We start from the raw sequence: 24,859 nt of genomic DNA, 5'->3' as shown, positions 1-24,859 counted from the left end.
CACCCAACAGCCATCCACCTCACGACAGCATCCAGACCATGCACCTGCACCCAAACACAGCAGACAGACACCTCCTACAACCACTCCCTCTTCCTCCACTCCCAAACCTTCACCCTCTTCCAGCCCCAGTGTCCCTAAAAGGCTTTTCCTCTCCACCCTTGACCTATTCCCTGCCCCCCCCCCCCCCCCCAGTCCTTCACTCTGGGCCAGTGTGGGCAGAACCCAGGCCAGCACCTCAGCCACTGAGTCCACGGCCACTGTCGTTTCTGAAGCTACTGCAGGTGTGAGAGGCTCCAAGGAGACACCTGTCAGCCCTGCCAGTGTGCCTGCAACACCTGCCAAGGCAAGAAGGGTGCACCAGCTGGCAAGGAGGCACCACCAGCTGGCAAGGAGGCACCACCAGCTGGCAAGGGCAGGAAGGGACCACCAGCTGGCAAGGGCAGGAAGGGAACACCCGATGGGAGAAGCAAGAAGGCACCACCAGCTGCCAAGGGCAGGAAGGGAACACCAGCTGCCAAGGGCAATGTAAAAGGCACAGAGGCAGCAGGCAGGATGGATCTGGTGCCTGGTGCTGGAGCAGCATCTGGGCAAACAAAACCAGACATGGCACTTCAGCCATCTGAGGCTGCAGGGGAAGAGCTGGAGCCTCCCCCCACCAATGGCAGCACCGCCACCTGTACCGCCCCCAGCACCGCCACCTGCACCACTGCCAGCACCACTGCCAGCACCACTGCCACCAGCAGCAGACCCAGTGGCCAGCCATCCAAGGCTGCAGGGGAAGGGCTGGAGCCTCCCCCACCAATGGCAGCACCACCACATGCACTGCCACCTGCACCACTGCCAGTAGCAGCAGCCCCAGTGGGCAGCGGTCCGAGGCTGCAGGGGAAGGGCTGGAGCCTCCCCCCACCAATGGCAGCACCGCCACCTGCACTGCCGCCAGCACCACCATCTGCACCGCCACCTGCACCACTGCCAGCACCACTGCCAGCACCACTGCCAGCCCCAGTGGGCAGCTGCCCAAGGCTGCAGGGGAAGGGCTGGAGCCTCTTCCCACTACTGGCAGCACCGCCGCCAGCCCCGCAACTTTCACCACTGAGCATCCATCACCGCTGGCAGGCAGTGTGTAGTCGTGCCTACATGGGCTGTAGTGCGTCCTGGCCCCTGCAACAATTGTAGGTGTGACACCCAGGTGAGAGACTATGACCTTGCACCATCCAGGATCTGCATTGCTGGGCACAAGGCCCCCTCCGGAACCAGTGGAAGAAGGCATCCACTCATCCCCTCCTTGCCAGGATGAAGCACACTGGGCACAAAGCCCCCTCCAGAACCAGTGGAGAAGCCATCCACTAGAGAGACTGTGGCTTTGCACTCCCCAGGACCAAGCAGTGGGCAAACCACCCACTTGAGATACTGTGGATTAGCACTCCCCAGGACATCACAGAGGGCTTGTAGCCTCTCCAGGAGCAGAGGTTTTAACATCTTCCGGCTGAGGTGGCCCCCCTTCTGCTACCCCCTGAGGTGCATGACTATCTTCGACCTGATGCCCCAGCAATGTTCTCTCCGTATTGAGTCAGGCGTCAAGTGTGGCCTTTGCCTATGTGTTATGGACCTGTGGGCCACGGACATTTTGGACTGGGTAGTGTCCCCCCCATTTGTATAAATTGTAGATACGGTTTTATGCGTTAAAGACGTATTTCTTGATATTTATATTATTACACTGGCTTTACTCACATCTTATGTCCTTGCGTTATTCCTGAGGGTTACGGGTGGGATATGTAATGTTGTTGCATCTGTTTGTGTGTATGGTGGTGGGGTGGGGGTGTTGCATGTGGGTGTCACTCTCTTCCCCCCCGCCTTGTGTGCTAGGTGGGGTACTCACCGTGGTCGTCTTCGCTGCTGTTCGTGTTCCTGGTGTAGGAGGAGGTATACCAGCATGGGGAAGATCTGCAGTTCTGGCTCCCTGGCATCGTGGTTCTTCCTTGAGTGTCGAGAGGTGAGTCGTTTCCCTTCTGTGTACTGTTTCCACTTTGCTTTTGATGGCGTTGGTACCGCCCTGGAAAAGGTGGCGGATTGGCCTCTCATAATACAGTGGGCGGTACACTGTCTTCAGTCTGGCTGTTGGCGGTTACTGCCGCGGTGCTTGTTGCTACCGCCATGGCGGTCGGTGTGTTAAAGTGGCTGTCTGTGTTGGTGGTATTACCGCCGCTTTATCACCGACCGCCAGGGCTTAATGAGGGTCATAATCTCTTAGGCCGTTGGAAGACTCCTCCTCCTTAGTTACGTAAGCAGGTCCTCTGCAATGCACCTACAATTACCAAGTAGCGCACTTGTGAGCAGGAGGAGGGGCCAGCCGCCACACGTCAGGGCAAGGAGCCCTTTAAAAACATTGTCGCGCTCCCGCTGCCGCGGGTAGCGCACTTGTGAGCAGGAGGAGGGGCCAGCCGCCACACGTCAGGGCAAGGAGCCCTTTAAAAACATTGTCGCGCTCCCGCTGCCGCGGGTAGCGCACTTGTGAGCAGGAGGAGGGGCCAGCCGCCACACGTCAGGGCAAGGAGCCCTTTAAAAACATTGTCGCCCGTCCTTGCCCGTCATTGCCAGGAAGAGCCAGGGCAGGGCCACCCCCCTAATAATTTGAACGAGGTAGGCTCAAATGTGATTCCCCTTAAAAGCAGTGCACCTGGGTCTATTTAAGTACAAACAATCTTACCCATATCGCACTACCTCCCAATTAGGGCCTATCGGCTTCTGGAATTTATTACCCAAGGTATTCATAACTCCCCCTTCGCGCACTAGTTATAAACGTCTTTGAGGCAAATAGCTTACCAAGATGGGGAAAAGGAAAGCTACCAGTAATCCTACTGAGCAGGGAAGGGCAAAAAGAGCACCTCGACACGCGGCCGAAAATTGTACGCTCACCCAAATTGACGATCTTATAGAGGAAGTGGAGAGTTTGCTAGCCACAAAACCCTCAAAATCTCATAGGAAAGATGCTTATTCCTCCTCTAATGTCATAAAATCTTTTTTCGCTCCTGTACACAGAGATTCGCAGATATCTATACCCCAAGGCACCAGCACAGAACTTAGGAAGTTAGAAATTTTAAAGAATCCAACAGAGAGCCCTAACTTAAATTTGCCTAACCAGCAAGATGGTGTATCCCCCCTGCCAAACTGCAATAACTGTTTCTTACCCCTTGTCCTACCATCGCCAGCTGAATTAGAGAGAACCATCTCAAGGGAAATTGAGAAACCAGTCCCAGTCATAGCCACTCAAGATGAACATCTAGCTGTCTTCCAGCTAGTACAGATAAGAGATGAAATTTTAAGCCTTAGAGAGCATCTTACATCTTTTACTCATATGATATATGAGAAGCTGGACGGCATATCTGCAGTAATTGGGGATATAAGGAAGATACCACAAAAATTAGACCTTAATTCCTTACCAAAGTCAGTTGAAATACCGGAAACACCCATCCCACAGAGGCGTAGGCGTCAAAGGGTCGAAATGGTAACACAGACTACTCAGGGGGACAATAGCGCACCTCCTGCAGCGTGTGTTCGTAATAACTACAATCCACCCTGGGACACAGGGAATAATTGGAAGGTGCACAGAGAAAGACACCTAGATACAAGCTCCAAATGCCCCTTGGGAAATAACCTCCAATGTCAGACTAGACATAACGTCTATGATATTTACATAACAAACGTCCCGAAGCTAAGTAAAGATCAATTTGAGCAAGGGGATTCCCTTAAAAATAAAGTTATACATTGGATAAGAAGGACAAAGAAGTGTAGATCCATTATAAGGGACAATATAGTCATTGCACAGAGACTTATAAAAATAGGTTCAACATCAGATCTCATAGGGATAAAATTGACCAGTCAGAATCTAGTTAAGGGCCTTTTGGCACTTGAGGAAAGAATGAGACCGGGCACCTCCTCCCAAATGACACTTGTTCACAAACTTCCGCAATCATTGACAAACCGGTCTCCACAAGAGATAAATAGTACTATAATGGCCCAATATTCTTGCCCGCAGAGAAGGGATCGAAAGCAAACCCATACTTCAGACATAGATTGACGCGAAGTCTCTGCCGTTGAAGTTCCTGCCGTTGAAGTTGGGAGTAATGACATACCCAATCCCGACTCTTATACTACAAAAAATGACTTACCTAATATCCTGGGAGCAGAGCCTAAAACTTATTGTAGTGGCTCGCCAAAGGGAAAGTCCCAGCAAGAAATATTTTGTACATATGAGACTAGGGAAAATCTACCAGAAAATGGGCATGACCATGACCCACCGATTAAGATTCTATCCTGGAATGTGGCAGGCCTGACTCAGAAAATAGCTAATCCTGACTGGTGCAGACTTATAGATCAACACCACATCATTTTATTACAGGAGACCTGGGCGCCATCTGTAGTAAATAGAGAAGGCTATTGGACCTTCCAGAAGGCTGCATTACCATCACCATCAGGTAGGGCTTCAGGCGGCCTGATAATTTGGTTAAAACACGACTTGTTCCCAAAAGTTAAAGAGATAGTATCCCCTTTGAGGGATTTATTAGCCGTTGCAGTTGAAATTAGTACTGTTAAAGGTCTTGTTAACATAATAATTGTAAATTTATATATTAGACCTGGCACCCAAAGGACCCAGACCATCCAGATGAGTTCAATAGTAGAATTTCTTAACTGCTTACCTATTGGGCGGGGTATAATGGTTGCGGGCGACTTCAATATGCAATTGAACCGCGGAGATGGCAATCAGCAAGAGGGATCCCAGTTCACAGACTCATGGGATAGATCAGGGCCGGTGCAAATTACATCTAAGAAAGAAGGAGGAGCCTTAGACCTACTGGAAGACCTAATAAAAATAAAGGGATTAAGAATAGTAAATGGGAATACCAGATCAGACAATCCGGCGTCACCTACATATAGGAGAGGTGTATATACTAGCCACCTGGACTATGTCTTAGTAAATGACGCCCTCTGGAAATCCCTAACTGAGATGATAGTTCTCCCTCGCATTGATAGTGACCATCTAGCCTTAAGTACCTCCTTTTCCACTATCTTATTTAGTTCCAAGACACTATCAACGTGGACTTCAAATAGTGCCCTCATTAGGACCAATGACCGTAAAAATGTGAAATGGGATCGGGTTGAAAGTGATGTAAATTTCCAGCTAGCGATTTATAGAACAGTTGCAACAACACTTTCCCCCCTGAAACATACAAATATCAAATTGGTTGATTTGGTCTATCTTCATAATATCTTGGCCATCCGACTAAAACCACACTTTCAGACGGTAAGGAGGCGGACAGAGACTGTGATTAAAACCTCTAGGTGGTTCTCCAACTCCTGCCGTCAAGCTAAGATACACTTACTGGGAGCACTTAAGGAAGGGAATTTAAGAGAGATAAGGAAGAGCAGGACTGTATACAAAGATGCACTTAAAAATGCAAAAAAAGAATGGGCGAATAGGAATTGGAACAAGATGGTTGTGGCGCTCCAGGAGAAAGATCTTAACCTATTCTGGAAACTAGTGTCAGATAAGAGTAGCCCTCAAGAAATGGAAAGTTACCCTGTCATCCAGCCAGAAATTTGGATGACGCACTTTTCAAATATATACAGAAAACCACATACCAATAGCACTATTACACCCCTACTAAAACCTAATGATCCTGTTGGCAATACCCTAACGTGGGGGAGTACAACACCACCCAAATTTGACCTGGACTTATTCTCCATAAAAGAAACAACAGAGGCTCTCCAATCCACACGCAAGGGAAAGGCCCCTGGTCTTGATGGTATCCCAGGAGATTTATATCTTTCTCGTCTGACAACGTGGTCATTGTATCTAAACGCACTTAGTAACGAAATACTGAGGGGGGGAGGACTCCCTACTACATGGCAAGGAGCAGTTATAGTCCTTATTTATAAGAAAGGGCCAAGGGAACAACCTAACAACTATAGACCTATCAGTCTTATTGATGTTAGCCAAAAAATCTTCGCTAAGCAAGTGCTGAACAGATTACAGACATGGATAGATGATGCCCAAATTCTCTCAGAATCCCAGGGAGGCTTCAGAAGAGGAGTGAGTACAATAGACCAGGTATTTAGGTTTAACCTCCTCTGCTGGAAATACCGGTCATTCAACAAAAGTCAACTGTATGTAGCTTTTATCGACTTAAAAGCTGCTTTTGACATGGTACCTCGGGATACATTATGGGAAGTTATGGAGAGTTATCAACCCAATAGCGAACTACTAAGACTGATTAGATATCTCCATGAAGGGACTTACGCTCATGTACGTTGGTCAGATAGTGGCGACCTAACGGAAGCCATACCCGTCAATAGAGGGGTTAGGCAGGGCTGCATCTTGGCACCAACACTATTTAACCTCTACATAAACGGTGCTGTGGACCAATTGCTACACTGTAACCATGATGCCCCTAGATTAGCTGGAACCCCAGTCCCTATTTTAATGTTCGCCGATGACACCTTACTAATTTCAAGAACACCTATGGGCTTGCAAAATGAATTGGACACTTTTTATAATTTTTGCTCTAACAGAGGACTTGAAATTAATTCAACAAAATCTAAGTTTATGGCCTATAACCCACACAAACTATTTAGGGGGAAAATGATGATAGCAGGCCAACCAGTGGAGAGAGTCAGACAATTTGATTATTTGGGGATTAGGTTAAGTGACGACCAACGTTGGTCGGCACAGATTAAGAAGAGTCTGACAACACTTAGGCAAAGGTCTATAGTGATAGCTAAGAAAATAGCTAATACTTGTGAAGGGGAGATAACACCTGCCATCACCGTTTACAAATCAGTGGCAGTAGCGGCCTCAATTTATGGTGCCGAGCTTTGGGGTCATACCAACTCTAGGTGTCTGACCACTGTAGAAAACCGGTTTATTCGAAATTTCCTAAAGTTGCCGATGAGCACCCCTCTCACTCCACTAAGATTTGATTTAGCCCTAAATGAAATACACAATGAAATTGCATTAAGACCCCTAATGTATTGGATTAATCTTTGGTCCTCAGAGGACCGGTCCATTCTCCATAAAGCACTAGATGAATTTCTTGCAAATGACAGCGTCTTAAAGATCCCTTGGTTCAGATACATCAGAGATACGTGTAAATTTCTTAAAATGGAGAAGGTGTGGAGTGCTCCCCATAATTTGGCAAAGGGAACAAAGGAACGTGTAAAAAGGTGTTACTGGGAGAGCATTCTGACCCAAATTTGGTTAAAAAATCATGGTAGTCTGACTTTGCAGTTCTTAGACCATAAATGTAGTCCCAAGTTCGAGGCCTATATGGATAATGTAAATCCTCCATATACCAAAACACTATTTATTAAATTTAGACTAGGGACTCTTCCGCTTAAGTCATTTACAGCGCAATGGAGACCGGAGGACTGCAATTCAATATACTGCCATCATTGTCAAAAGACAAAAGAGTCACTCGCGCACTTTATGTTTTTCTGCCTTAGATATTTGGTACCTAGGAAAAAGTGGATTGCTCCACTATGTAGGGCTATTGGGATAAGGGAATGGAATACGGCATTACGACTCCTAACAACTGATACAAATGATAAAATAGTTTTTTCTGTGGTGGGATATCTGCGAAGTGCATGGTTACTAAGAACAAAAGAACTATTATAAATGTGTAATTTTAATACATTGGTTCTAGACTATATTCACTTAATACATCAGTTTTTAACCGGATGAACCTAAAACCTAAACGGTCTGGATTTTAGTTTAAAGAATAATGACGATTTGTATGTTTTATAAATATATGACCTCACTATTTATTTAGGGTTCAAAAAAAAAAAAAAAAAAAGTAAATTATGCAATTTTCTTCTTTTATCTCGGATAACAGAGACAAATGTTAAAATTGGTCACTCAGCGGCAAGGTTCTTGTAAAAATACACAGGTGACACGAACTAGAATTCCGATAGTCATGTGCTTCTAATGTCCTGATTTTAGATTATATTTAATTAGTTTGATAAAATTTTAATTAATTGAAGTTAAATTTTAACAACCTAATACTTTTATATGTCTTTGAGATTTCGTAAAAACAAAAAATGTTTAAAAATAACGTTGTCTATACATTCTTAAAATTTTTAAAGTGCTATGCTTCTTAATCATGTTATGTCTTGTATTGTTTACTTTTATGGCTTATAGCCGAAATAAAGTTATATATGATGATGATGACCTACAATTACCACAATGTGTTGTTTCCACCATGGTCCACATGGTACTACCTGACCCCAAGGAATCCATATAACTTTAGAAAAGTTTGAAAAAAATTAAAAGTCCTAATACAAAACATTTCATTAGGAGGAGTCTAAAGCATCCCCAGCAGATCTAATGATTAGCCGCAAATAGAGAAGTTTCAACCATATTTTCCACTGGGCGGCTAGGGCTGGGCAGACGAATAGTGTTAGTGGCGCCACCCGATTTAGAGCTTAGTTCTCTAAGTGGCACTCTATCTAGTGTGATTAAGATAGAGAGACTTCTCACCCCATGGGGAGAGTCCATGTCAGGTAAGACTAAGCCACGTTAGGCGTCACTGACTTAATTAATTTAGCAAGGCCTCTTTTAGAGAGGCACGACTCGTGATCTATTATAAAACCTTTGGACCATGTCACCTCCTTCAAGGTCTTTTTGAGAATATTGAGCGGAATCGATGTAATAAGGTCCGGGTACAGCTCTAGCAGCTGGACAGCGAGAGTATAATTTCTGAAAAACCTGGATTTTCCTCTCAGACTGTTAAAGATTTCTTTAAAAGCCAGGTTTCTCAGTGTAGATTCCTCGCTATGTGCTAGGCAATGAACCCTTCAGATCACCGCCGCCAGGCCCTGCACAAAGCTATCCTTAATGCCAAATTCAAGCCTTAAAGCTGCCACTGAGGCTAAGTTATTACAGGAAGCTATCTTATCGAGAAAGTCCCAATTAGCGATATGTATACATTCTATGGCATACAGGAGGGTGGCTGGAATCTTTGCTTGACAAGAGGTCAATATATGAGAAAAATGGCACTGAACAACTGCCTCGCTGTCAGGGGTGGCCTTTCAGTTCACCTAAGCGCATTTGTCCTACGCCTTTCACTTCTGCAATAAGCCAAAACACCAGAGACAGACCTTGTAATGGTCTGCCACTAACATCTGTTTGAAGCAATCTCCTCAGATTTTGAACTCCTTTATTTAAGGGGAAGGCGTGTCCCTTACAACCTTGTAACTTTTTTAAGAAAATGGTTTCTGGCAAATGACAGAAATGGAGGGAGCGAGCTCCAGATCCACATCGAAAGCTGCAGAAAAAGAGGAACTGATGTTGATGTGCAGAGTTATACTGTGGCCCGAATTTCACTTCTGGTGCAGGACAGAGCCATACAACACCACCTACCAACGAGCAATGGAAATGCTGACCAATATCTCCAGATCCAGTCAGACGCCTGGAAGCAGTCACAATATAAAGAATCTGGATTTAGACATATTCATCCAAAATCTAAAGACTGACTGACTGAACCGTTTACACAACATGTTTATACAGATCAGCATATTAAGTACATATCTTTATTAGTCCTGTTTTAAAAGTAGCAAGGATTTTCAGCCTGTCGACTGGGAATTACAAAGGACCCATGCTGGGTGTCAGTTCTATGCATTAACACAATAACGGTAGTGTACTGCAATTAATCACTGACACATAGAAAACAAAAAAAAGATTTTTGGCAAAATTGTTGTTGGAGATCTTTATCAACGATATACCTTACCTGCATGGACACGAAGAGGGATGCTCTCCACAATCACATGTTGCAAAGTGACTACAGTGTCAACAACAGGTAAACTTTCCTTCAGTAGACTCCTTCAGAATTAAAGAAAAATACATGGTTGACAAAAACAAGGAACACAAGTTGGGCCATACTAGCAGTCTCACTACAAGTAAAAAATATACTGCAGTAGACTAAACGAAGGAGGTGATAATGTTGACCAACATTTGGTATATAACTGGGATATCTTTGTCCTTGTCAAAACAAAGTGTTAAAATATAGCCGAATGCTCTCATATAAGACAGGTTATAAACTGTTGGGAATCATATGCATTGCCTTTTCTCACAAAGTAAAAAACAAAAAAGGAATATTTAAAATTAAGAATAAACAAACAAGTTACTTACCTTCGGTAACTCATGATCTGGTATCTAGCTGCAGATTCCTTAACTTTGATTTTCCAGGCATCAGGCTGGATCTGGAAATTTTTGCTGAGCAACACCCTGGGAACGTACCGTCAGATGCCTCTATTAGGCTCCACGTGGCGTTGGAAGTGACGTTGCGGTCACCTATACATGAGCCACCCATGCGTGCAGGTGTCAGTTACTTTAATCACAACTTCCCACGCCAAAAGCGCAGAGCCATGATAAGAGCTGCTGCATAAGTATGTCCAAACTAGGGCCCTGAAAAAGGGTTCACCCTTACTCTAGTAAACAAGTCCACGGAGAAGGGACACATGGGTGGGTGTAAGGAATCTGCAGCTAGATAAGTCTCTACCAGATAATGCGTTACTGAAGATAAGTAACTTGTTCATCTGATAGAGACTTCTCGCTAATTCCTTACCTTTGAATAGATACCCAAGCCATACCCTCCTGGAGGTGGGCTGCGGACAACGTTTTTAGACTAGGAAGTCCTGTAGGACCGAACAGGTGAAATGCCCGTCCCTGAAGACTTGACTGTCTAGGCAGTAGTGTTTGGCAAATGTGTGCAGTGACACCCATGCTGCTGACTGACAGCTGTCCAGGGCTGGGACTCCACGTGCTAATGGCGTGGTCGCAGCTTTTCTCCTGGTGGAATGGGTCCGCAAGCCCTCAGGAGGCTGCTTCTTAGCTAGGGCATAGCAGAGCTTAATACAGAGAACAACCCAGCGTAAAATGGTCCGCTTTCATACTGCCTGGCCATTCTGGACTCCCACATACCCCACTAAGAGTTGGCCGTCCACCCGGAACTCTTCTGTGCAGTCAAGGTAGAACGACAATGCTCTTTTTGGGTCCAGCCGGTAGGGTTGCTCCTCTTCCTCAGAGGGATGTAGAGAAAGCAAAGAAGGGGGTAAGGTGACAGTTCGACCCAGATGGAATGGGGTCACTTCCTTAGGAAGGAAAGAGGCACAGGTGCGTAGCACTACCTTGTCTGGAAATATTGTGAGATATGGCGATTCACATGATAAGGCCTGAATCCGACACCTTCGGGGCAGATGTTATTGCCACTAAGAAGGCTGTCTTGATGGTAAGCAGTCAGAGGGGACAATTGTGCAGTGGCTCGAAGGGAGCACACATAAGGTAAGTGAGAATTAGGCTACTATCCCATTGAGGCATGATTAAAGGCATAGAGGAAAGCCCTTTAAGAAACCAATTTACAATAGGTGACTTGAACAGAGAGGGTTGATCATGCAGCTGCAGAGAGGAGGACAGAGCAGAGATATAGCCCTTCAGAGTGCCCAGGGCGGAACCCTGTTGGACAACAGAAAGAATGAAAAGAAGAATATCAGAAAGAGAAGCAGAGATAGGATCTATAGACTTCTCTGTATAATATCTTACTAATCTCTGCCAATGGCAGGCGTATACCCATTTTTGTGGAGGAACACCTGGCTGCCAAAATAATGTTACAGTCTTCGGAAGGAAGGTCGAAAGCTGTCAACTCTCGCCGCTCAATCTCCATGCATGAAGGTGCAGAGTTGACAAGCTCAGGTAGAGAACCCTGCCCTGCTGCTGCGACAGAAGATCCTCCCAAAGGAGCAGCTGATCGGAGGATCGCTGCTCATTTTCAGAAGCTCGGGATACCAGACTCTCCATGCCAGAAATCCTAGATGGCCACCCCATTCCAGTAGTGAAACATCTGTCACTAATGTAAAGTCTGGTTGGGGAAGGAACAGGAGTCTTCCTCTGACCCAACCGCAGTTCGTAATCTACCATTGCAGGTCCTTTGCAGTTCCTTCTGAGATCTATATCATGTTGAAGAGATTTTCCTGATGCTGCACCCACTGGAGATGCAGGTCCCACTGCAGAGTCCACCATGTTTTACCAGCAGGATGCAGGAGGCCATGAGGCCCAGCAGCCTTAAAGTCATTCTCACCGAAATCCAGGATAAAGGCTGGAACATCAGCATCATAGCCTGAATATCCTGGACTTGCTTGCTCTGGAGGATAAGCCTGAAACTACGCTGTGTCCAGAACAGCTCCTATGAAAAGGAGCATCTGAGAGGGTTTCAGGTGTGACTTTGGCACGTTTACAGTGAACCCAAGCAAATGCAGAAGGTTTGTCATAGTCTGGAGGTGGGAGACAACATCCTGGGGCGAACCTGCCTTCAACAGGCCGTCGTCAAGGTAAGGGAAGACTGACACCCCTAACCTGTGCAGATGAGCTGCAACCACAGCAATCACCTTTGTGAATACCCGAGGTGCTCTGGTAAGGCAAAAAGCCAGCCCAATTAACTGAAAGTATTCGTGGCCAACCTTGAACTGCAGGTAACGCCTGTGGGCCGGCAGGATGGGAATATGAAAATACGCCTCCTGTAAGTCCAGCGCTATTAACCACTTCCAGACAGGGCAGACGAGACCTGAGCCGAGGTGAGCATCTTAAGCTTCTCCTTCTTAAGGAAGAGATTTACTGTCAATAGGTGAACACCCTTGCTCTTTTTGGGTATCAGAAAGTAGCGGGAAGAACAACCATTGCCTACTTCTGATATCAGACCCTTTCTTTGGCTCTCTTGGCCAAGAGAGATGTAACTTCCTTTCACAGCATTGACAAATGATCCTCCGCCAACCGTTCGAATGTTGGCTATATTGGGGGGAGAAAGGATTGGAAAGGCAGAGCATAGCCCTTCCTGATGATCTGCAGTACCCATGATTCCAATGTTATGGACTGCCACTGGAGGAGATGATGGTGTATTCTCCTTCCAACTGGGCCAGCATGGCCCTGCAAATCCAAACTAGGCTTTGAGGCTGCAGCTGCTGGGGGCTGGGTGGTGGACGACTTCTGGCCTGCAGAACCTTTAGGTCTGAAGGTACCACCCCCAGGCCTCGCATAGTCTGGGTTGGCTGTGTAGGATGGTGGCTAGCATAGGGATGGTATAGGGCTGGTGCGGTGCCACCCCCTTTCCGTAATCACAAAAGACAGATGGTGGACGAAAGATCGGCGCGAGGCCCAAGGACTTAGCTGTAGCCCTAGATTCCTTAAAGTGCTCTAGCGCAGTGTCTGCCTTCTTGCCAGACAAGCGAGTGTCATCGAAGGGCATGTCCATCAGGTTTGCTTGACCATCCCCCAAAAAAACAGATGTCCTCAGCCAGATGTGGAGCCGTAAGGCCACTGTCGATGCAACCACTCTGTTTAGCATGTTGAATGTATCTAAGCCACACTGAATGGTGAACTTAGCTGCATCTCTACTGTCTTTTACTGCTTGGCGGAGTAGGCCTGAGACTCCTCGGGACCTGAGGAAGCACTTGCACAACTATATCCCAAATGGTATGTGAGAAATGGCCCAATAAGCATGAGGTGTTCACAGACTTCAGTGTCAGGCTGGTGGAAGAAAACATCATCTTCCCAAGATGGTCCAGCCTCTTGGATTACCGGTCAGGGGGAGCGGAAGGGAATGCTCCATGGGAGGTGGAGGCTTGGACTACCAAGCTCCCAGGGGTGGGTTGTTGACTGAGGAAGCTTGGGGCACCCGGTGCAGGGCGATGACAGCAGGCAATCATCTTATTAACAAGGAGCCCTTGGTCTGGGCTTGGATCAGGTTCCCAGCAGGATGTCAGTAAGTGCTTCATTAAACGACAGAAGGGGTTCAGATGGAGAAGCCCTAGGCTGAAGCACTTCTGTCAAGATGTTCACCTTGACAGCCACTGAGGGCAGTTTGAGGACCTCCGCTGCCCTACACACCACCATTGCATAGGAAGTCCCCTCCATTGCCACAGTGGGGCGAGAGAGCAAGGCAGTATCTGGAGAGGTGCCCAGACCACTGGCCTCTCTTAGCTCCTCATACTAGTCCAAAGTGCTCTCCAATGGGTGTTCTAAAGGGTCCAGTGATCCCTCCCACTTTTCTCCCATGCCTGTCTGTGTAAAATAAAGCTAAGGCAATGATCTGCCACCCGTTGGCCTGGAATTGGTGTTGTGTGATGCCGTTCTGGCTCCAGATCATGGAGACTCAGATTGGGGCTGGTGCCGCTAGTGGTCGCCAGCACCCCCGGGAACATCGGCATCAGGACTGGCACCAGAGAAGGTCGTCTGAGTACAACCAGCGCTGGTCCGGATCCAGAATCGGATCCATGAGACCCCACCAAAGCCGAGGCCGAAGTCGCCAGCGTGGAACCGGTTAGGGCTCCTCCTATCCTGCGGGCCCCGAAAGCACATCAGAGGGGTGAGCCTGCACGAATACGTGGCGTATGGTGTCATAAAACTCTTATCTGAGCGGGTGTCTATGTGGCTCCTGGAAAAGGGTGAGCAGCTGAGTCCAAATGGGCAACGGCTCCACAGAACTGTGCCGGGAACACCAATGTTCCCCGCTCGTCTCATCAAACAAGGGACAAGGTGAAGTTGAAGACCTCTTGGACTTCTTCTTGTGACTCTTTTCCGAGTATCTCAAGGACCTCGAATGGGACAAAGAGAACTTGGGGCTTCTGGAGCAGTCCCGCGACCTCCTTCTTGATCGTGACCGAGAACTCCTAGGAGACGAACATGCTGGTGTAGCCGACTGTCGGGATGCAAGAAGCTTCAGGGACCGCTCCCTCAAAGCCTTCAGTGCCTTAGCCCGGCAGTCTGAGCACGAATTGGAGTTGTGGTTGTGATCGATGTACTAGAGGCAAATGAGATGGGGGTCCGTAACAGACTTGGCGCGGTGAAAAGTGCCACCCGGTTTGACCCAGCCTTTCTCGATGACATCCTCGACACACAAAGAGAAACTCTACAAAATGTCAAAAAAGGCCTGTTGAAAAGCAAAAGGGACAGCTCTCTCCGGATCTGCGCTAACGGGCACAGAAAGAAAGGGAACTGGCACCCATGTGCCTGGGTGGCATCTATATAGGTGACTGCTATGACACTTGCGACGCCACGCAGAGCCAAATGCAGTCACCCGACAGCACACGCAAGGGGTTTTGCTCAGCAAATTTGTACGGATCCAGCCTGATGCCTGGGAAAATAAAAGGTAAGGAATGTGCAGATATAAGTCTCTGATACAGATGACACTATAACGCAGATGAAGGGCAACCACCACATAAAGAAAGTTTAATACTGTTGCTGGGAGACTTTCATTAAACAGTACTCGGTTCTATTTTTTCAAATTAAAAAACTAATCTTTCCAAAAGGGCTTAATGGTGTAGGGAATACATGCTGATCCTGGCTTCTGCCACAATCTTAGAGTCCAAAACATAATGCTATCTGAAGATAGGCAGTGCAGTCAAAAATACCACTCTATACATTTCTTTAAAGATAACACCACTCAAGAACCTAGTCGTGCTCATCCTTCCCTTTGCTGCCAGATGAAGAAGATGACAACCTGGAGTGGTGCCTGGAGTGCTTCTTACTAAGTCTCCCCTTTATGGCTCAGGCCACAAAGAGCTTAGCATCATTCTCCTCAATGGCCTTGGGGTGCATACTGTGACATAAAGAGCAGGCCAAGGAGTCATGGTTCGACCCCAGGCACCAGAGGCAAACAGTGTGGGAATCCGTAATAGCCATTTTTCTGGAACAGAATAAGGTTTAAACATAGATTTTTTAGGGGGTGACATGCTACTGCACTTTTTAAGTTTTCTGTGAGGAAAAAACCTACCCAGGGGCGCCTGCCTCCAGATCCACTTTGAAGGCACTGAAAAAAAGGAACTGACATTATTACACCGGAGCAGGCACTATATGGCTTCAATGATGTCACCAGACTTCACTTGTGGCACTAATATGAAGCCAGTGCACCTTACCGGCAACGTGAATGCTTTGAAGTTTCTGGACCCAGACTGACTCTGCGCTGTTCTACAGTAAGCAACCGGCAGGCAGAAGTATCCAACCTAATAAGTATTTCACTTACAAGCAGTTCAAAAACCTTCCTTTATCCTTAACAGGCACAAGATGGAGTCTTCTACTAAACACGTATTCGGGAGGGACTGTGTCACAGCCTCTGCTCCCTTATTTGAGTCCTACATACTTTCCAGCAAGGTCCACCTGCCTCTCTGCCAATTCCCCTGACCAGAAGTCTTTTCTTGGCATCAAGGTTTCTGTTTGCACTATTAAAGGCTCCAGCGTCATTCTTGGGGCCATAGAATGTCTCAGAGATAAGTGATCTATCCGAGTTACCTGAAAAACTGACAGCTTTGGCACCCAGATTTATTGCATTGATACCTACAGATTCAGAACCAAAGAAGCCATTGGCTTGTAGGAGGAAAGAGGTCCTGTAACCTTCAAAGACAATGAAAAGATAATTTTAATGAGGACGCCCCCGGAAGGCAATCTATTGTGCTCTTTTCCTAGAGGTCACTGAGATGAAAATATGTATCCAAAGGGTTCCATAGGGGGTCTTTGTGCCGGACCCTTTGAAGTTCTCAGGTTATCATTTTCCATTTTACAAAAAACCTCTGCCAGATTACCAGAATATGTGATCATTGTGGACCTCTTTGATTGGGAGCCAGGGGATTTAATATTCCAGTGCAAAAGTCACAATGACAAGAATGCAATATTTATGAAACGCTGGAGACCCTTGAGTTCATGATTTATTAGACCAAGAAAACACATTTCTTTCTGCATTAGAGGTCAGTAACTAGAAAATAAACAAAAACACAAGCCTCCAGAATCTGGCCCTCTCTTCCTTAACAAAGACCCTCTACCACTTGTAGTTATTAATGCAGTTACAAACATCTAGGCAAAGTCCTACTTATGGGGAGAGCCACAGACTGAACACTTTGTGGAAGAAGGTCTGTAATTTGTGTACAGATGCTCTCAAAGCACGTAATTCTGCCTGCATACTGAGAAGGCTGGATCACAGCAGATGGGATAAAACGGATGCTTCCCTGCCAAAGGAACAGAGGACTGAAACAGAAGTCCTACTGACTGAGGTCCACGAAACAGACATAATGAGCTCAGTTGACATCACTAGGTTGCCAATATGGAACAAGTATCGCTTAGCATGGACTTCGGCAGAGTCCCATTCACAACGGGTGAAGCTTTCTGGCCTTTTCCTGAGGTAAATAAATTAGGTAAATAACCTGGAGTTTAAGGAAACCTCTTTTTAGTGGTATCATACTGACAAATAAATACAACAGGCTAAAACTTCCTGGGAAACAACTTGATCAAGCATGGAAGAAAGCAGTCTCCTAGCATTCAAATACTTTTATGGCACTGGAGCAAAGAAACCATATGAATAAGGATAGCTCCATGTTCAACAATTCCACCTGCAGTCTTGCTTCTATAGAGGTTGTTGTTGAAGTACAGGAAGTTGTTAAGTCTGTGCTTCTGTTGCAATGCTGCAGAACCCAAGCAATTATTCCCCTTCGATACCCCTCCAACAGGAGTATGGGTGTAGCACTTTCTTTCTGGATGGAGAAGAAAGACTATGTGAAAGATAAGGATACGGAATAGAAGATGACAATATTAGAACCGAGGGCCCTCAACAAGTACAATGGCAAAAAGATGTTGGCTTTGCAGGCTATCACCCCTTTCATCGACAACAGTGATTTCACTACAGGTCTTCAGAAGATTATTTCTATATTACAGTGTGATTAAGTTGCAGGTGTTTTCTTTGTTTCATGGCGGCCTCCAATTCTAAGAACTTCCTTTCAGATTTAGGTCTATATTCAGTGGGCACACCAAATGCCAAGCAGTAGTAGAGGCCCATCTAAGATGGCAGTGCATTCATCTCTATCCATACCTGGATGACTGACTGCAGAAAGGTGCATATAAAGGCTCCACTTTAGAGGCCAGGGATCTATTTTATTGCCTAGTTTTTTTCTCTAAATTGGGAAAATTCAATTCACGCAGATCATGACACCAATTCTAAACTTTGCACAAACTAAGATCTATAACTAACAGGCAAGGTGTCAGTTGTTTCAAAGTAAGGTCTAGGGCTTTTTACTGCAGCAGACGCATACATTCAGATGGGAAGTAACCTCTCATCTATGTTTGATGTTGTCTCTCACATTTCCTACACCCATTGTTTGCCTGCTCATAAAACTGCAGCAAGAACATATCTAGCCTTAGTGGGCACACTCTCAAGGAACAAGTCACAGTTTCTTCCGTGGTGGGCAAGTATGGAAAATGTGATGCAGGGTCTTTCCATAGAGGACCTTCCTGATGTGGAGGGAACAATGCTGGATGCATTTCACAAGGGCTGGATCTTAAATGTACTATTCAAGAAAAGACTGAAAACATACTCGAGAAATCTGTACTACAAAAGTCCTAGAAATAGTAGTTATTCTGTGTTTCTTTCGACTCGGCATGGGAAAGCTATTTTGGAGCAAAGAGACAATACAACCATTGGAATGAGGTTTATGGTGTTGTCCCGGGAGACTCAACAGCGGTAGCACTGCTTGATTCTTCATAGTATGCACTCGACAGTCAAGCATACAAAGGAAATACATAACAAACAGGCAGACACACTCAGCAGACTTTTCAAAGGAGATCATGAATGGGAGTTACATTCAAAGGTTGTTTAACAGCTTCCTGGGGAGAAACATTCTTTGCCATAGAATAAAATTAGAATACAATAAAAAATGCAACAGCTTTGCATTTATTGAAGTATACAGCAAAGCGATGGGTGCAATCCTTGAATAATCTCAGCCACTGGTAATTACTCAAGCCCACATCCCAGTCCATCATTATCTTGCAAACCATGCCACCTCAGTTCAGAGCCAGCCATATGCAAATCAGCCATGATCCGGCTCCAGTCGGAACAGACCAGACCAGACGAGGTCCTCCCTGAACAAAAGGAACCCAGAACCAGTTTCACCCTGATTGGGGGTCTTCAGTGGAGTGCAGCTTGACTCCAGTTTAACAGTGAGCACGAAACCCACTTTTGCACATACCCATTGCACCTAGGTGTTGTCGTTACAGGCCTTGGAGTTGTTGCCTGACCCCAAGTACCAAAGACACATCTGGTGGAGATCTGTCACAGACAATTGCATGTGACAGTTCCTACAAGGTTTCTAATCTGTAATATTAAGGGGGGGTGGCCGTTTTTAAAGTTACATTTGAGAAAGTAGTCTCATTAATTGACTAGGAATAGCTTTGGAACATATCTGATGGTGTAGAAAGAAAGGAACTGACAGCAGAACGCTTGGGTGGCACGTGTATGCAGGTATGCATGCCACTGCAGGAGCAGTATAACATTGTTGCAGAGCCGCACAATGCCATCTACAGGCGCTCACGGGTACGGCTTGAAAATGTCCAATTTCCAACTGACGCATGGGGGCATTTTCAAAAGGTGAGGAGCATGCAGTCAGAAGTACCAATCGGAAGCTTACTTTCATCAGCTCATGGGGGGAATGGAACATTTTCAATATACAGTCCTGCCCTTTGGCCTCACCTGAACCCCCAAGATAGTTACAATGCTGATAATTTCAGTCCATCTTCGCAGGACAGGGATACACATATTCCCATACCTTCAGAACTATCTCTTCGAGGTGAGCTCACATCATTCAGTCACAGACCACCTACAGAGAACTTCCACACTGCTGTCATTCCTAGGATACTCTATAAATGAGCCAAAATATCATCTGCAGCCAATACAGAGGATTCTCTTCAAAGGGGCCATCCTGGACTCAGTGGCTTTGAAGGCCTTCCCATCCCAGTCCAGAATGTTCAGGAATCTGATATTTCGTGCTCACTCCTGAGTTCAGACATCTATTGTTCTGAAAAGTTTTGGACTCGTTCATCCTGCTGGTCCTTCCCGCCCAGTGGCACATGTAGGCTTTGCTGTGGAACCTCTACCTATAATGGGCCCAACACTGTGGTTGCTTTTCAGACAACATCTGTATTTTGGACGAGACAGCCCAAGACCTTCAGTGGTGGCTAAAAGAAACCAAACTGACCCGTGGCAGGCTGTTTTCCCTATACCACTCAGAGCTCACACTAGGGATGGATGCATTGTCTTTGGTCTAGGGTTCTCTACTGAGGGAAGTGGAAGTCTGAGGTTTTAGGTCCCCGGTGGAGAAAAAGCACCAAATCTACTGCTTGAGCTTTGAGACACTTGGTAGGCTGTGAAGTCCTTTCTCCCATCTTTGAAAGGGAAGCCATCCAAGTCCTGATGGACAACAAAATGATTATGCACAACAAGCAGGGAGGTGTGATGCCATTGGCACTGTGCCAGGTATTGAGTCCCTGGCAGCGGTTTGACCTTCAGGGAATCTCTCTTATGGCCAACCACCAAGAGAGCACTCTTGATATCTGGGCAAACAAGCTCAGTAGATGCAGTCAGGAGTACCACGAATGACGCTTCCACCCATAGGTACAGAAAATGCCCTTGGAGTAGGATGCGGTTGGTAGACAATGGGCTACAGGGTTCCCTCCTTGCTGATAACTATTTTCTGAGAAGTGGGGCATCTGGCTATTCGCCTTCGAAGCTCGCCTTTTGGGCCAAACACCCATGTGGCTTCCCTCATGAGAAGGTAAAATCTCCTCCAGTGGCAGGCCTCTATGGTTATCTTTCCTGTGAATCATTAGCACATCTCCCCAGGAGGTGGTAGGTGGAGGGGGGGGGGGGGGGGGGGGAGGGGGATGGGTGGTGAAAGCTGTCTGCAGGACAGACCCCGAGTACAACAGTTAACAGGCACTGGAAATCTTGGCCAACTTTAAGTGCCAATTTCTAAAGTTGTATTTTGGCATATCAGTTACACTGAAGTCAATTTAACCATTAACTCAGATTTAATGCACAAATTCTTTGGATACCTTACACTACCAACTTTAGTAGGTCCATTCAGAAGTTAGGAGACTATACGTGCCAATTGGGCTTCAAGCCTTTCCACAAGTAAAATGACAATTTAGGGTTTTTACTGCTGGAACAACGTAAAAGTACATGTTCCACATATAGAACCCTCGCAAGTCTAATGAGGGCTACCTTATGGGTGATTCACCTATATTAAAAAGTGAGGTTTGGGCTGTGCCATTACCTCAAATGGCAAAGTTGAGTTAACAGTATAAAACTGCCCTTTCAGTTTGCAGTGGCAGGCCGGGAGGATGCGCAGGCTTTACCTTGTCCCACTAGAGTGGCACCACAAGTGCTGAAGTCACTGGTGACACTAGAACATGCAGGCCCCCACTACCATATATTAGGGATTCAGAAGTAAGTTAGACAAGCCAATTATACATGCACCATTCTATGGGTCAGAGCACATACACTTGGTCCTGTTTAGTAGGGCTCAGTGAATTTTAGAGTCATTGCACCAATGCCTAGTAGTCAACATGGGGGCTGAAAATGGGGTAGACCTGCAAAAATCCTGTTTCCTTCCAACCTGCTTAGAAAATCAGCATTAGTGTTCTCAAGTGGGAGTAGAGCTAAGAAATAATCTACCTCATTAGCTGTCTAGCTTTTCAAAGAGTGAGATGGACAGCCTGTACATTGTACTCTGTTAAATGTATACAGTAAAGAAAAGCTAGTTCAACATTTTGACTGAGGATTTCCAGCCAGGCAACCATAATTAGAGCATGTGACACTATGAAGCGTCCAGCGTTCCAGTGCTGGAAATCAACAGCTTTCGTTAAAGCTGAAGGCACAGGGGTTGTAGACATATTCAAGATACAACAAAGATCAAAAGCTAACATACCCCAAATGATAATTGTGAAGAAAAGAAGCATATCAAAGTTCAGAGAGCTTATAAAAGTAATTGAAGTGGAAAACACAACCCCAAAAGTGCAAAGGTGAACAGGTAGTAAATGAGGCCACTGAGGAATACTATGCCTGGTTTAAGTCACTATACTACCAAAGACATCAAGGAGCTTGCTTGTAGGTAAGGCTACAAAATAATATGAACTGTCTTCATAATATGTGGGCAAGTGGGAGCCGAGTAATATGAAACAAATAGGTATAACAGCAAAACGAAGAGCTTGTTTGCAAGAATGAAATTTGGTTTTATACAACTTATACCCAAGGTCATCTCTTAAAAACAGTTTCCAAACTTTTAATCATTTTGATGTTTAACTGTGCGCTAAGTCTAATATTTACGTCAGAACCGAAAGTGGACAGGAAGATCAGAGGCGATCAGAAACTCAGAGAACTAATTAAATATATAATAAAAAGCTACAGAGTACGCTAGGACTACTGCAGTCTCTTAATAAACATATAATTTTAGTTAGCATTTTCCACCTCATTGGGAGTTCTTTTCTGCTTCATATTATGAGCTTTGTGAACATCTATAGAGATAATGGTACCACCAAAGCTCTGTGTTAAGTTTAACATGCTCCTGTTTTTTAATAAGGAAGTTCATTACATTCATGAGAAAATTTCAAGAGATCTTTTAAAATGGACACTTACCTTTTCCAGGAAATTATATAACGTCCAGTAGCTACACCTCCCGGACCGTCCAATACAGGTGGAGACTGGAGGCAGAAACACTCACTTGCACTTTCGCCTGTCTGTAAAACAACTGCAAATAATATTTCAAATAATTAAGAGAAGTAAAAGATTGAGTTGACAGTATATCTTTGATCGCACACAATAACAGGCCAATATTATTTAACAGAAATTCATTTAACACAAAAATAAAAGTTGCCTTTGAACTAAGTCACGAAAATCTTAACCATTATGAAACGTTGTCACTGGAACTTAAACCAAACACACTTAAACCCAACAACCAAAACCCATTTGAGCAAAGAAAAAAGACCTTGCAAATCTGTTACTCTATTACGGTTCCATATGTTCTCTTAACATGATGATTGGGTCATTCCAAAAACAAACAAAAAACCTTCCGTAACTTGGCATTTTTAGTTGTTTACAAAAAGCCATAGCTGGGAGGGATATAAAATGTTATGTGCATGTATCTAACGTGAATATATGAGATTTTTGATGGCAGGGGCTGAAAACAGAGCACTGATTGATGTGTGGCTTCAAAGATGTACAAGTTACTTACCATCTGTAACGATATATCTCGTAGAGACATATTCTAGCTGCAGATTCCTTACCTATGAATTTCCCCAGGCGTTAGTCTGGATCCAGAGATTTTTCTTCGAGCGGCACCTCTGTGTGCTGTCAGGTGGCATCGGTCGACTCTGCAGGCGGCGGCGTGGTCGCCATGATGATGTCTCGATCCTATATGTGTGCCACCCCGGCACGCTAACGTCAGTTTCTTTTCACGACTTTCAACCCCAGTAGCGCGGAGCCATGAAGAACACTGAGAATGGTGCACCAAAACTAGGGCCCTTAAAGGGAAGTTACTGTCACTAGAAATCAGTATGCAGTGCGGGGAGGATGGGCGGGTCGGTAAAGAATCTGCAGCTAAAATATGTCTCTACCAGAAATAGCGTTACTGAAGGTAAGTAACTTGTACATCTGATAGAGACTTCTAGTTGTAGATTCCTTAACTCTGAATAGATACCCGAGCAATACCATCCCCGGTGGTGGGCGGGGATGGTACGAACCAAGATCACACCAGGAAGTCCTGCAGAACTGAATGGCCAAAGTAGCCGTCCCTGCGGAACAGACTGTCCAGGCAGTAGTGTCTGGTAAAAGAGTGCAGAGATGCCCACCTTGCTGCCTGACAGATGTCCAGGACTGGAACGCCCTTTGTTAGCGCTGTGGTAGCAGCAGTAGCTCTATTGGAGTGAGCAAGCAAACCTTCATGGGGTTGCTTCCTAGCCAGAAGCTTCCTAGCACATTTTGATGCACAAAAGCACCCATCTTGAAATGGTCCTCTTCTGCACAGCCTTCCCCACAAAGAACTGATCGTCCACCCGGAAGTCTTTGGTTCGATCAAGGTAGAATGCCAACGCTCTTTTTAGGTCCAGGCGGTGGAGTCTCTCCTCTTCATCTGAGGGATGTGGGGGTGCATAAAAAGTAGGCAAAGTGATGGACTGCCCGACATGGAAGGGTGTCACTAGTTTAGGTAGAAAAGAAGCCCTTGTGCAAAGTACCACTTTGTCAGGGTGTATTGCCAGGAACGGTGGTTACGATGAAAGAGCTTGGAGCTCACTTGCTCTGCAGACAGAGGTGATGGCATCCAAGAAGACAGTTTTGATGGGTAAGAGCCGTAAAGGGCAGTTGTGAAGCGGCTCTAATGGGGCACACATAAGGTATGTTAAGACTAGGTTCAGATCCCATTGGGGCATGATGAATGGCATAGGAGGAAAAAATGTGTGAGGCCTTTAGGAACCTCCCAACAATAGGAGATTTGAATAGAGAAGGTTGATCTGGTAATCTCAAGAAAGCAGCGATAGCAAAGAGCTATCCCTTAAGGGTGCCCAGGGTAGAACTTTGTTGGGCAAGGGAAAGAATAAAGAGGAGAACTTGAGAGAGAGGCGCAGATAAAGGATCAACAGATTTATCCATGTACCATGCCACACATTTTTTGCAACGGCAGGTGTATACAGTTTTGGTTGCGGGACTACTGGCTGCCAAGATGATGTTACAAACCTCCACGGAGGCAAACAAGTCTAACGAAGGTTCTCCCCACTGAAGGAAGAGACCTTGCGCCACCTCCGGATGGAGACGCCATTCGTGATTGAGCAGGTGCGGTAGGGAATGCGCCTGATGAAGATGAACATTGGATGACAAGGCTCTCAGGCGTGGGATGTTGAGTGAGGAATTTGGGGTCTAATGGTGCAGGTCTATGGGGGCGTGCAATTGTCCTATTCACAGGAGCCCCTGTGCTGGGTCTGGACCAGGTACCCAAGAGGGCGTCCGTC

The 24,859-nt window shown here is 45.9% G+C and overlaps 1 protein-coding gene across 1 annotated transcript in view; it reads right to left on the bottom strand.

The window, feature by feature from the left end:
• TRAPPC11 (trafficking protein particle complex subunit 11) overlaps nt 1-24,859 on the bottom strand; it is a 550,973-nt gene that overhangs the window by 149,116 nt on the left and 376,998 nt on the right. Inside the window, exons 26-27 of the mRNA XM_069199334.1 lie at nt 22,494-22,605; nt 9,783-9,874 (exon numbers count right to left, since the gene is read on the bottom strand). Of these exons, the coding sequence (XP_069055435.1) occupies nt 9,783-9,874; nt 22,494-22,605 (204 nt within the window). The remainder of the gene's footprint in view (nt 1-9,782; nt 9,875-22,493; nt 22,606-24,859) is intronic.

The sequence above is a fragment of the Pleurodeles waltl genome, chromosome 1_2, assembly GCF_031143425.1.
Source record: "Pleurodeles waltl isolate 20211129_DDA chromosome 1_2, aPleWal1.hap1.20221129, whole genome shotgun sequence".
In the NCBI taxonomy this organism is placed as follows: Eukaryota; Metazoa; Chordata; class Amphibia; order Caudata; family Salamandridae; genus Pleurodeles; species Pleurodeles waltl.
This window is presented reverse-complemented; position numbering and strand designations above follow the sequence as displayed.